We start from the raw sequence: 13,372 nt of genomic DNA, 5'->3' as shown, positions 1-13,372 counted from the left end.
GTGGCCGGAGCTCCCTGCACGCAATGGATTCAAAACCATCTCATGAGGAAATGCTTGTTCCTTTTCTGGATCTGCCAAATGCTCACCGTTGCGCCCTCGCTACAGCTGACAATTGCTCACTGCCGCCCACTGTGCGAGCACCGATGGAGGGTGTTGAGAACCCAGCTCCGAGTTTCAGAGCCATCCCCTCCTCAACCTCTGCCATGGGCTCGTCTGCTGCCTGTCGGTCACCAGACGAGTACGAGACCACGTACGCTTATACGCACGGATCCCGATTCTCATCGTGCGTGCAACAGATGAGAAACATACATTTCTCAGGTAATCATTCACAACGCACGGGTCTTTAACAGCCACTCTCAAGTGTTATTGCTGTCTGCAGGGTCACCGTTTCACCATGGTTGGAGTCTCAAAGCCAGGCGAGAGACTTATACCATGAGGAATGAGGTCTCACACAAGACAGGAGAAACGGGCAGGGGGTGGCCTGCGCCCCCTTCTATGAGGCTCACAGCTCCACATGCAGCACTCAAGTTCTTCCTTAGAACGGTTTTTCTTTATAATGTCAATCACATTCACTTTGAGGGGCCCCGTGCAATGACTTAAAAACGTAATGATAAAAAAGTGTAATTTTCTTCCTCCTCCACCCCCTAACCCAGCCCCAAAATTTCAATGGCACTTTAAAGTCATTGAAGGACTCAGGGAATTGGTATCCAGGGTTCTCAGCCTGATCTGCCTCTGGGATGAAGCAATATAAAAAGTACATACACAGTTCTTAGCCTAATTATAATAAGCATGTATTATTTAAGCTCAATCTCAGAAACTACTCATCAAAACAAAAGGGATTTGGATGGATTTGTTTTGAAGCTGCAGATGGCGTTTGAAGCATTTATCCTCCCCATGTCGCTACAGACGAACTCTCAAGGGATGCCCTGCCCCTCCCCGTAATTCACAGTCCCTCCCCTTCACTGCCCATCCCCTCCCGTCGCTGCCCAGTCCCTCTTCGTGCTGCCCAGCTTCCTCCCCCACCCCTTGCTGCCCTGCCCCTCCCCACAATGTCCAGTCCCTTTGTCCACTTCTGTACTGCCGCAAGTAGCAATGTCCATCATTGTTACTGAAACAACAACAACTATGTATTACTGGCATAATGTAATCATTACTATTATGACTAGCATAGGAATACTCATTACTTAAGTATTTAATAATAATTGCTACCGACTTTTAAAACTCCAAAATCATTTGGAAAGCAGAGTATTTGGTGATTACGACTGGGATGTTTGCCGGAGAGGGGGCTGGGGAGTGCCGCTCCAGAGCTTGGCAGCGAGAGGCGGCACAGTGGAGCAGCTCGCAATGCAGGCAGCGCAGCATCGCTCCCTCCTGCAGGTGGCACGGTGAGACGCAACGCCTCTCCGTCACTCCTGCAGCAGCTCCTGCAGGCAGCATGGAGAGCGGAAGACCTCGGGCACAGGGCTGTCCAGCTTGCAGATTATTTTGTAGATGAATTTCTTCCAGGATGGGTCTGCGTCTCTGCCGGCCTTGACGGCGGCGTAAAACTCTCGCAGGGTGATCCCCGCCACCTCCAGGAAGGTCTCCGGCACCTGTGGCACACAATACGAGATCATCAGTGGCTCGAAATCCAGCCTGATAACCCTCACGCAAGCCCAAAACATAGGCGTGGGTTGTCACAATGTTAAAATAAAACACTTTCTTGTTACTATTCACAAAAAACTCATCCTTTAAATTGCTTGATGCTGAGTATCATGAGGATGTTGATTGTATGTGTATTCTTACATAAGTGAAGGATAACAGGTTACTACCAATAAAACCATTACACATAACAACGTTACGTTGTTTTCTGCAACCAATCGCTCCTCTTGCTTATTCGGCATCTAATAATTTGGCTCCTTTGAAACACACGGGGATTCAGGCTGTTAGGCACTTAACGACGCATTGAGTCATCCTATAAAAATCGATCATCATGCCCACAAAACACGCATCAAATCGTACGTGGAGCATCTACAGTACTATATTTTACTGTTACATCGACGCAAATGGAGCAAAGAAACGAGCCGAAAAAGAAATCAATTTTTTTAAACGAACAGCAACGCAGTCAGGACAATATAAATGCTGGGAGGTCAAACTGCCAACGCGTCTAAAACCCGACATAACAAAGTCGCGATCATTCACGAGTGCATGCTCAGGTTTAAAAACAAAATGTACAGAACAGCAATACTCCCGTTAATCAGTATAATGTACACTTTAGGCTTAACATCTAAACATATCATCGCTGTGTGGGTCCTGTCCACAATACGTGAATTCACGCGAGGAGAGGGGATAAAAAAAAACACAAGCAGAGGAGCGTGGAAGCAGGAGTGCGGCCAGCTGACAGCACTCTTAATTGAGAGCACACGAGTGACCCATTGCATTGTGCTCCTGCCCCAACCGGCAGATGGCTCAAACAAAACCAGGCAGACTCCGCTCGCTCTTGCAGAGCCTGCGGCTGCCAAGCGCTGGCACGGGGGCAGGGCGTTCCCGCTGCTCTTTGCCTCCTCTTTTCATCGCGGAAAACCGTGGACACGGCACAGCACCGCAGACTGCACTGGGCGTAGACGGACACCCTCCCCCCCCCTTCCCCTCCCCCGCCTCCGATGCTCTCAACAGACATCCCCTAGGAGCCCAGAGCTGCCTTCAATGTCCGTGTACCGAGTCCCACCAAGGGCCCTCAGCACACCGTGCTCGGCTCCAAGAACTGGAAGCGCACCCAGCAAGGGGAACCCCCAAACTCCCCTCTCATTGAGCCTTTGAAGAGCCATCGATTACCCTCCCAGGGCATCTGATGCCACTCCGCAAACGCTCGTCTCCCCTTTGTGAACCCGCAGCGAAAACACGTGGCAGGGTAAGCAACTGTCCCCTTGCAGCGCCGCATCCTCTAATGGAACTCTGACTAATGTTATCGTCTGGTTATGTGTAGCGAGTGGGTACTGGTTAGTGCAGTGGTGCTGCCGGAAAGAAATAAGAAATGTCCTTTTCAGTGACGGACACTGAGTAACGGGCATACAAAATAGGCGCCTTGAGACATTAGTGGAAGGTACCTTACAAATAAATGTAAAATATTATTATTAGTGTAATGGATTTCTCAACAGGAAGTTATTTTGAGGAGGCTATGTAGGCTCTGCTTTCCCATAACACAAGGCCTTCAAAAGCAGACCAATAGCCATAGCGCTCACTCACAAACCTCTACAGAGAGAAGCTTTAGAAGGCATCACAACACATGCCCAGTCTCGGCAGATCAGTGTGCAATTTGCTGGACATCTGCACATCATCTATACGAGCTACTCGCATACAGATGATGTGCAGGTGACCAGGGAGGGGAGAAGCCATGGCTCAGCAGCTGCTGTATGCGTCTCCTATGGGACGAACGGCACAAGCACCGGCTCAACGTCAGTGGAGCAACCACGTGGCCTTGGGCACAAGAGTGTCTCACCACACTGCGTGCCTCTCACCATGCTCAATGCGTATTTAAATTCACATGGCTGCTTTTGTACCCCAAAGGATGCCCACCTGCTGTAAACTTGAGGTTAATCCAACCACCTATCAGAGCCCCACCTTGGCCAGCACTGCCCGCGGATGTTTCTACACTGGAATCGAAGTGCCGGGCGCCCATCCACAATGGCCGTGGTGCGTCCCGTGGGTCACGAGTCACTGCGTATGGACTATAGTCGGTGTGCCGCGCGTGCATGCCCGCACAGGGGTGCACTGGTTCACGTGCGCGTGCCGATGAACGCGCTTGCCTGGAAATCGTTGGACTTGTTGTAGTGAGCGTTGATCGCCTTGAAGAGCTCGGAGTCGCGAGTGACGCCCAGCGTCTCCCCGTCAAGCCCCTCGGTCACCGCAGCGCGTGCAAACTTCTCCATCTGGATGTAGTAGAACTCGCGGAAGTTGCTAAACCACTTGATGAGCTGCGACGTCGTGCACCTGTTAAACTGCACCACAGACACCATGCACGCTTCTGTGACTCACTACTCGGTGTTGTCTGAAGTGCTTGCACATTTTGGCTAATTGATACCACTTCTTTCATATTTTTACTTGTTAAATTATTATTTATGTATGTTGAGCATCTTTTGCACCAAATGCAGCCAACCGTGCCAATCGTAGGTACAAGAATGTCAAGCTTATTTCCAAGAAAACACACCTGCAACATGCACACGGTCAAACACAAGCCCACCAACTCCCCCATGACGTGCATCTGCTACACTGACCCATTGTCACCAGTGAGACACGGACAGCATCTGTCGATGATTTAGCCTCATTAAGCGATGGCTTTGGGGATGCAGGAAAATAGAGCAGTGCTACCACTGCTCTATTTTCAATTCTTAACGTGAACAATCAGCGCACACGGGGAAACAAGCACACAGAGACACCACCAGTGCACAAGGAGACAAGCTCACACAAGGAGGCCAGTGAGCAGAGATCAGCACACAATCTCACAGCCAGATCATCACATATAATCGGGAAACCAGCATACACACCCACACACACGCCAGTAACCAGCACATACTCACAGAGATCAGGATCAGCAAAGACAGGGAGTAGGGCACACAGGCACAGCTAACTGAAACAATTACAGATCATTTGAATGCAGATCCACAGCAGCAAGGCGAAACACAGCCAAACAACGGTACGAACATTGAGATACGAGGAGGTCAAGCAGGACGTCCCCACCTAGGGCCCGTGAAGGCACAAGGGGTACATGAGTCACAGGATATGTAGCAAAAACAAACCCCACTCAACCGTCCCTTGAAAACCAAGTACCGTCGCCTCACACTCCAGCGGCGAGACTTGTCCCATCTGCGTATTATCATGGTACATCACACTATTCCCACTCCCCCCCCCCCACCAACACGTATATAAAACTAGAAATGGCGAAGTAGACATGTTGTGGTTATGGTAGCAGTCGCTGCTGCTGCTGTGGTGATTGCTGGTTCAGACGCGGCTGACCTTGACATCCGGGAAGTAAAGCTTGAGCATGTTGGAGCTGGGATAGCGCGAGTAGAAGAACATGAGTTTGGCCTTCTTGAGGTGGTGCGGAGTGAGGCCCTCCTGCAGCAGGGGCTGGACCATGAGGCCGTCCTGAACAGGGCCTCTCGTCAAGGAGCACAGAGGAACCCGGGGCGACACTCGCAGTTTCATCATCACGTGCACTCGCCATCTTCATTGCGTGTCCTTCATTATGAGTGTCCATTATCACACGTTAATTATGTTTTCATCGTCCTCACAAGCATCATCACCAACACGAGCATGCTATGCATTCATAGCAATTAATTGCACCTGTAACAACGTGGGCTCGGGTCACACGCGTGCACTCAAAGGCCTCCCCCCTCTGTCAGCCTGAAAAGGCTCAGGATAATTACTCCCATCAACAGCTGAATGCACGCAAGCACGTACACACAGGAATACATGTACTCAGTCATGCGTCGCCTTCATGTGACGAAACCCAAGGTCATGACGCAGCTGCTGCATGGCTCGAGTCATAACCCGCGCGCCCACGTGAGCCGGCTTCACCACCTCCACTGCCGATTACGAGCAGGGCTGAGACTGCCGCAAGTCAGGCTCCACTCTGCATTAGGCGAGCAGGCCATGGGCTCATGCCGAAGAATTCCTTCTACGTTCAACAAAAACACCAAGCTTAGCACTTTACAATATCCACACGAATAATAAAAACCACACGACTGCGTAATTGGCATAACGTTATGGCATATATTAGTTTACCCGTTTTACGCTGTAAGCATTCTGAAGGTTTTTAAAACGATGCCATACAGGGCTCGCATTGTGAGGTCAGGAGGAACAGATGCTGCCGCAGGAGGCGTGGCTCCATCACGAGCGGTCCCCGTGGGGTTGTGGGACCTACAGATTTACGACTCCCGAGCCAAACCAGCTCCAGACACCAAGGCACAAAACTGTGCATGGTGGCCTTCACACTCACACCCACATCTGCTGTGAAGTGAGAATTCATTTCACGAGTATATAATGAGCTGTTGGGACACGTGACCATGAGTGCCAACCGATGCTACACTTAGCCTCCAGGCTTTGCAGGAAGCACTGGACGAAGATGAATCAATAGTAGTTCGGTTTCTGTTCTCCAGCAAGCACATGTGGAGCCTTAAGACCTCAATTGCATCTGACAGGTGAGGTCGAAACCCATCATCTTCCGTTCACGAGTAGCGTGAAGCACAAATTCACTCCAATGGCTAACGCCGACAACACGGACAACTCCCACGCAGCGCCCGTTCAGTCGCCCAGAGGCACTGGTGTCTGGGGGGAGCCATGTTGCTCTATAAACAATGTTGCTCTGAGACATGAGCAGCACACTCTGGAGAACTGGACCCCTAACTGTGGAAGGGCACTGTGGCAGTCAATGTCAGCAAGCGTCAGGGTGAGTCCACCACACTGGGATAGCGACATGGGGAGCCGCAAGCCACACAGACGGATACATGCGCGGCATGCCCAAAGAACAGGCAAATAGCCATGATCTTTAAGCGCAAAGTACAACGATCATAATCTTTGCCCTTTCAAGGCCATCGACGAGTGTGGGTGTGGGGAGAGACTGAGGTTTATGAATAAAATGATAAACATCGGGAGATAAGGAAAACAGTCAATTTCGCAGGCAGGCAGGGAGGGTGGGTGCTCTTTTCCTGTGCGCTGAACACAAAAGACAGCAGCTCCACCCCGTGCTCTGCCAGGAAGATAAAGCAAACAATGAAAATGGTGTAACCCGAGACACAGGAGCAGGTGCAGGAGGCTGGAACCAAGAAAGGGAGGATGATGGGGGTGGGGGAACAGAGTGCTTGAGATTCATCGAGTGACAAACGCTTCTCACAGTGCAGTCATGGCCACGCTGACCTCCGCCTCCACAGTTCAAGCCAAGCCCGAGGTCTTGATCGACTCCACAACATCCTCGCAAGCCTTAGTCATTCCACTTCGGTCAATTCGCTGAAGACATTTCTGCATCTCTCAAGCATTCGGAAAGGAAGAGTCATTCTGTCTTAACTTGGACCGCTCCAGCACACCTGGGGGAGGCAGGTTCAGCCTCCGTGTGAAGAATGGCCCTGCCAAGGGCTTGCCAAGGGACTCATGTGGAGCATGGAAATAGCCCCATGGACGAGGTCGAGTTCAAACTCATTATAGCAGGATTGAATTACCATGCGGCTAGGCCAAGAGCCCCGTGGATGGGTGCTCAGCAGCCACGGCTCTTCCGCCAAAGACAAGAGCTCAACACTGGCAGGCCCCGTTTCACATCAACACTCGCAAAACCCACTCGTACTACTCTAGGTCACTCTCAAACAAAGTACAATTCCCAAGAGCTCACCTTGGAATGTGTATTGTGTGTACTGTGTACACAGACAGCGTGTTGTGTATACATATGGGGTATACAAAACACAATGTCTAGATGATTCACTGGACAAACAAAGATTCATCATTTTGGCAGGGAAGCCCTTTTCCGAGTCATGTATAAAATTGTCCAACGTTGTCCCAATACTAACATTCCTAATTCACTGTAAATGTAAGCACACTTGCCTGGACAGAATGCAATTTCTGGTATATTGGGATTCTAGAATTTCCAACCCAAAAAGGCAAAAGTTTACTTTTAAATTATTTTCACGCTAATTCCTACAATAATGATCTGCTCACCCAAGTCAGGTGGGATTGTGACTAAAATTGCACAACTGTAATTATGTGCTACTGTTCTGTACATAACCAAGTCAAGTGACATGAAGATTCCTCGTGTCACCCAACAAGAGGATTATATGCAGCGCCCGTCACTGAACAACTCATGGGCTACGTCTTGGCCACGGGTGACTCGTACACATACGGATACTTCTACTCCAGGCTGTGCGTTTCACACTGATGACATGTTTATTACGTTGCTCAAACATTAATTCCTTTGACTGAAATGATGACTAATGCTGCCTCGATGTTGTCTCAAGTCTCCATAGTAGGAGATGAAAAACCTCCGGATGGCCCCTTGGGGCTGTGGATACATTTTTCATTAGTTTAGACAAAGGTATGAATCTAATGCAACTGACATCAACAATCACTGACACTATAACAGCAAGTGACATCCCAAATATGATAAAATCCGTGCCTTGACATATCAGGAATTAAACCAAACAAATTGTTCAAAAGGTGAATTTCACAAGCACTCCCAAAACCTCTTATTCTTCTCCCACCTCGCTACCAGCCTCCTATCCTGCCGTCACCATCTACTCGCGCAACCTCAGATGAGAAAAATGTGAAGCGATTGGTTGTCATGCCAACAAGTGCAGCTGAACATATCACCCAGAAATCTCAATGTCTCAGCCAAGGCTTCGCTCATAGACGCATGCATTTCATGCTGTGCCGATTAGCTTCAAGCACCAAAGAAATCAATTTTGAATCAAATGAACGGTAATTGTCATTGCCCTTTTGATGGACGAGCATGCAAATTCTGCATATCTTCGATTAACAACACTAACCAGGGGTACCCTTGAACTCGATAAGCGATGTGTGCATGAATAGATCATCAGTACATACATATGATAGGCCACGAAGTTTAGGGGAGTGGTAAGGGGGTAGTGGAAGCGAGTGGGGAGAGAGCGACAGATGGATGGGGATAGTTTCACAACCGCGCAAGTTCACCCACGGACATGCGGTAAATTGCGCGAGTGCACATGTGTGACTAAGCAGACCAAGTTTGCTCGCTGAGGCTTTGAAGGATACGGTGGTGGTGGCATAGGGGGAGACGTCGCTGGTGTCCTGCAGGTCCCCGCACTCAGACTTCACCAGTGAAGTGGAGAGACCATCCCCAGAGCTGCTGGTCAAGGTTGGAGATGTGGCAGCGATGGGAGGCCCTCCTACCAGCCCAGTGTTACTTGGTGGCTCTCCTAGAAACTGTGCCCTCCCTGGAAAGTCTTTGGCAAGATCCAGAAGCACTGGAGACAGGCCCCCATCATCCTTACGAGTGCTCCCCATGCCCTCCTTAGTGGCTGTGCCGCCTGGCTCACACAGGGGCTTGGGCAGCGAGGAGAGCAGAGGAAGGGGCAGCCTGAGGTGGTGCAGCGAAGAGCCGGGGAAGCCCGGCGAGCAGAGCAGCGGGAGGCCATCAGAGTGGTGATTACCAAACAGTGCACCCTTGGAGGATCGCCCTTCAGAGTAGGACTTTCGTACAACCAGTGGAAGGGCCTCCGTCTGGTCTACATAACCTTCTGTTGCATTGGCTGTGACGTGAAAGGGCCTATCGTCCAAGCTTCTGCCCAGGACATCACTTAGGCACTGTGAGAGGCGGTTGTTAGTCTTGACATCGTGCCTTTCCCCGTTCGTTGTGGGCCTCCCCACCAGTGAGGTCTTCAGCTGTAGGGGAGCCGTGGTTAGTCGGGGACTGTGTGGTTTCGCTGAGAACATCCGCACAACCGAGTCCACCACCTGAGACACAGCACCATGGAGCCCGTTCTTAAGAGCCTCTGCAAAGTCATCTCCATCCTCTTTTAGGAGGTCATTGTGCATCCTCTGTCCATTCTCCACTCTGTTTCTTGAGGGACACTTTGTGTGAATCCTGTCATTTGCCTCAAACCTGCAATCATTCACTGCTGTCCGGGAACAATGGCGAGCATCGTCGAAATAATCGGCAGCCTCGCGCAAGGGGGCGCGAAGCTGAGAGTGCCTCCCTACCCGCATAGACGCACTTTCATCTGCAGAGTCCTCTCCAGTGTGGTCCTCCAACTCGGAGTCGCTGCTGCTGCTGTACACCTGGAAGAACTTCTCCTGCAGCTGGCGCAGCTGCCTCTGTAGGTCCTCCAGCTGTTGCTTCAGGCGCCGCCTCTCCTCGGCACACTGCTCCCCTGTCTGCCTGCTGCCCTGCCGGGACCGACGTGTCCCCCGAGAGCCCTGGCTCTGTTGCTGGGGTAGGCGTTGCTTACGCTTGTTCTCTCGCTGTTGCTGTGATGTTGGTAGGTGAGGGCCTTGGCTCTGGGGACTCGACCTCGGGGGGTGGGGGGGTCCCCCTGGCTCCTCTGTCAAGTCTGAGGGACAGGGCCTCTCTCCTGCAGCGATGCACGCCTCGTCATCCCTCTCCCCACGGCAAACGGTGCCAACGCCCAGTGGAGAGTGGCTCATGCCACGGATGATGCTCTCAACGCGGGCGCGCTTGGCCTGGAGGTGCTCATCCAGGGGCCGGTTGCCCACAGGCGATCCTCTTTCCTGGCCCGAGTCACTTCCCTGGCGCTCGGTGCCCTCGGAGCCATGCCGCTTCCTGCACACTGCGCCTGGCACCAGTGAAGAGTTGCTTCCACTGCTGGCGCAGCGCTTGAGGAGTGCGGTGCCGAGGTGTCCAGGTGAAGCAGGCTCTGTTGTGCGGAGCAGCTGATCCAGAATGGTGGAGCCCGCGGCCGCCTCCCTGGTGCCGTCAGGGGCATTGCCCTCGGGGCTGGGCAGCACCACACTCATGGGCGCCGAGGGCCTCCTCCCCACGCTCACGTTCCACGCGTCGCTCTTCCCGGATGCTCTAGTGCATCACTGAACAGCACAGGCGTCGAGTGATCACTGCATCAAAGCAGCATCGCTGAGAAAAACAAATACAGAGGGATTTGGTGAGTGATGCTCTCACTGCAATAACACAGAATTTCAAATTGTAACCAGGCAATGCAAGCTCCGGTAAAGCCATTTCAGGTATCACATCTGTTTTCTACAACCATGAATATTGAACATTTTATATTCAAAATAACTCTTTAAAAATGAGATTTCCAAGTCAATTGCATATTCAGAATTGCAATATTTTAAACTCGAACAATAGATAATAAGCATGCAGTCGAGGAAGCAACATCGTTGGCTCGGCAGGGACAGCAACCGCTCAACCTGACACCGTCATTACTAAACATTTGGCAGCAACAGCTCGAAGCCCGGGGCCAGGGTGCTAGCGTCCAGTGTGACACCGTCTTGTTGTGAAGCATATTCAAAGTACCGTACCGAGATTCACTCCATTTGGATCGGGGGGGGTGTGGTGGGGGAGGTGGCGATTGAGTCAGCCGAGCCCCTGCGGCTAGGAGGCTGCTCAGCCTTGTTGCACCTCACGATGGATTCCCCATTAGCCCAGCCCTGGGGAGAGAGAGGCACGGGAACCAAGTCCTGAGCCGCCCATCCAGCTGGCGCGGCTTAATGGGGTCCGTGCCCCCCCCCCCAACCCCGTCACGCACGCGGCAGCACTCGTGTCCCAGGATGCTAACTCGAGGGAGATGGGAAAAGCAAGATTTACATCTCCTGTGTGGCGCATTGGAAACGCGACGTGCGGCGCCGTGACCCCAACGCGCTTCCGCGGAGGCGCGCGTCTGCCCAGCGCGGCGCTCATAACGGGATGTGGGGACAGAGGCCGGCCCCCTCCCCCCAACCCCCTCCCCCCAACCCCTTCCCTTCTTCCCCACCACCACCACCAAGCCGACAGAAGCGCCCTTCTTGAACGATCTGTGCGCGCCTCGTTCTCCCCCCCACACCCAAACGACGCGTCGTGGCTTTGATGCGACCGGCCGCTTCCCGTCCTCGCCAAATAAACCCTGACCCTGGGACCCTGGGACCATGGGACCCTGGGACCATGGGACCCTGGGACCATGGGACCCTGGGACCATGGGACCCTGGGACCCTGGGACCCTGGGACCCCCGGGACCCCGGGACCCTGCCTGGGACCCTGGAACCCTGGGACCCTGGAACCCCGGGACCCTGGAGACCCTGAACCCTGGAACCCCCGGGACCCTGAGACCCTGGAGACCCTGGAACCCCCGGGACCCTGGGACCCCAAAATGTCCCAACAAAACTCTTTTAAAGGACGCGAGGCTACGCAGCAGCGCGCCCAGGCGAGCGCACACGTGGGCGATCCCATCAAGTGGCAATTAAACACGGCGCGCGGCTGTGATTAGGTGGCCGTCATCATGCAATTTGGTGGGAATTACTGGGCGCGGCAACAATCACGACACCGCTCATTATGACAGACACTCGCACGCAGACGCCAGCCACCACCACCACCCCCACCACCCCCCTGCTCACGGCAGAGCCCCAGGAGGAGCACGCAGCGTAGGGACACCGCTCGCGAGCTCCAAACTCACGCCGCGATCGTGGCCCCCGGGGTGAGGATTTTACGGTGGGAGTTCGGAGAAAGTCATGGATGAAGAAGGATACACTGTAGAGTTAAAGAGTCGGCGTCCGGGTTGAGCTGGGGCGTTGATTACTAACGATTAAGGCGGGGTTAAGGTAGAGTCGGGGTGGTGGGGGGGTCACGGTGAAAGTGAGGGTCACGGTGAGACGTGGAGACGTCAGTCGCGCACGGGGGAGACAAAGGACGCGGAGGACAAAGGAGACGGCCCCGCCACGAGGATGAAGGGAACGGGGCGCTCCTCCCGGCCCTCTCCCTGCCTCCCTCCCCCTCTTATCATCTCTGCTTCTCCCTCTCTGTTACCCCCCCCCACCGCTCCGTGACTCTCCTTTTCCGTCTCATCTCCCTGCCTCTCCCGATGCCCCCCCCCCTTCCTCGTCTCCCGCTCCCCCGTCATCTCCCTCCCTGCCTCTCCCTCCCCGTCTCCCCTGGGCTCGCTCCGCACCTTTACCTGTCGCGACGAGGGCGACGAGAGCCTCCCCGGGGTAGACGCAGCACTTCGGCACTTGGCTGAAGGGGCTCCCGAGGCTCTGAGCTCCCGCCTCTGGACTCCAGACTCAGGGTCCTGGATCCCGGCTCCTGGCTCCCGGCTTCTCTGCTCGTGTCTCCCGGCTCCTGGGCTCGTGGCTCCCGGCTTCTCGGCTCGCCGCTTGGTGACCCCGGCCCACGGATTCCGAGCTCTGAGGCTCCGCGCCGGGCGCCAGGGAGTACAGTGCGGTCAGGGGGCGTGGCTTCGAGGAGGTGGAGTCGGGCCAGGGGGCGGGGCCAGGGGGCGTGGAGGTGGAGCCAATATCGAGGGGGCGGGGTTTCGAAGGCGTGGCTATGTAAAGGGAAGAGGGGGTTGCCAGGGTGAGGGGGGGGTAGCCAGGGAGAGGGGGGGTAGCCAGAAAGAGGGGGGGGGGGGTAGCCAGAAAGAGGGGGGGGGGTAGCCAGGAAGAGGGGGGGGGGGTAGCCAGGGAGAGGGGGGGGGCCAGGAAGAGGGGGGGGTAGCCAGGCAGAGGGGGGGGTAGCCAGGGAGAGGGGGGTAGCCAGGGAGAGGGGGGATAGCCAGGAAGAGGGGGGGGGGTAGCCAGAAAGAGGGGGGGTAGCCAGGAAGAGGGGGGGGTAGCCAGGGAGAGGGGGGGGGCCAGGGAGAGGGGGGGGGCAGGGAGAGGGGGGGGGGTAGCCAGGCAGAGGGGGGGGGGGGGGGTAGCCAGGCAGAGGGGG

At 54.1% G+C, this 13,372-nt stretch overlaps 1 protein-coding gene across 1 annotated transcript; it reads right to left on the bottom strand.

Moving 5' to 3' along the window:
- Positions 1-1,016: 1,016 nt before the first annotated feature.
- On the bottom strand, positions 1,017-12,917 carry LOC144719748 (prospero homeobox protein 1-like). Its single transcript, XM_078595922.1, has 5 exons — positions 12,618-12,917; positions 8,752-10,588; positions 4,993-5,124; positions 3,786-3,977; positions 1,017-1,592 (listed from the first exon to the last, which is right to left on the bottom strand). The coding sequence occupies exons 2-5, from the start codon at positions 10,471-10,473 to the stop codon at positions 1,407-1,409; spliced, it is 2,232 nt and encodes a 743-aa protein (XP_078452048.1). The 5' UTR covers positions 10,474-10,588; positions 12,618-12,917; the 3' UTR covers positions 1,017-1,406.
- Positions 12,918-13,372: the final 455 nt, after the last annotated feature.

The sequence above is a fragment of the Lampetra planeri genome, chromosome 7 (genome assembly GCF_965212315.1).
Source record: "Lampetra planeri chromosome 7, kcLamPlan1.2.h2, whole genome shotgun sequence".
Lineage (NCBI taxonomy): Eukaryota > Metazoa > Chordata > Hyperoartia > Petromyzontiformes > Petromyzontidae > Lampetra > Lampetra planeri.
This window is presented reverse-complemented; position numbering and strand designations above follow the sequence as displayed.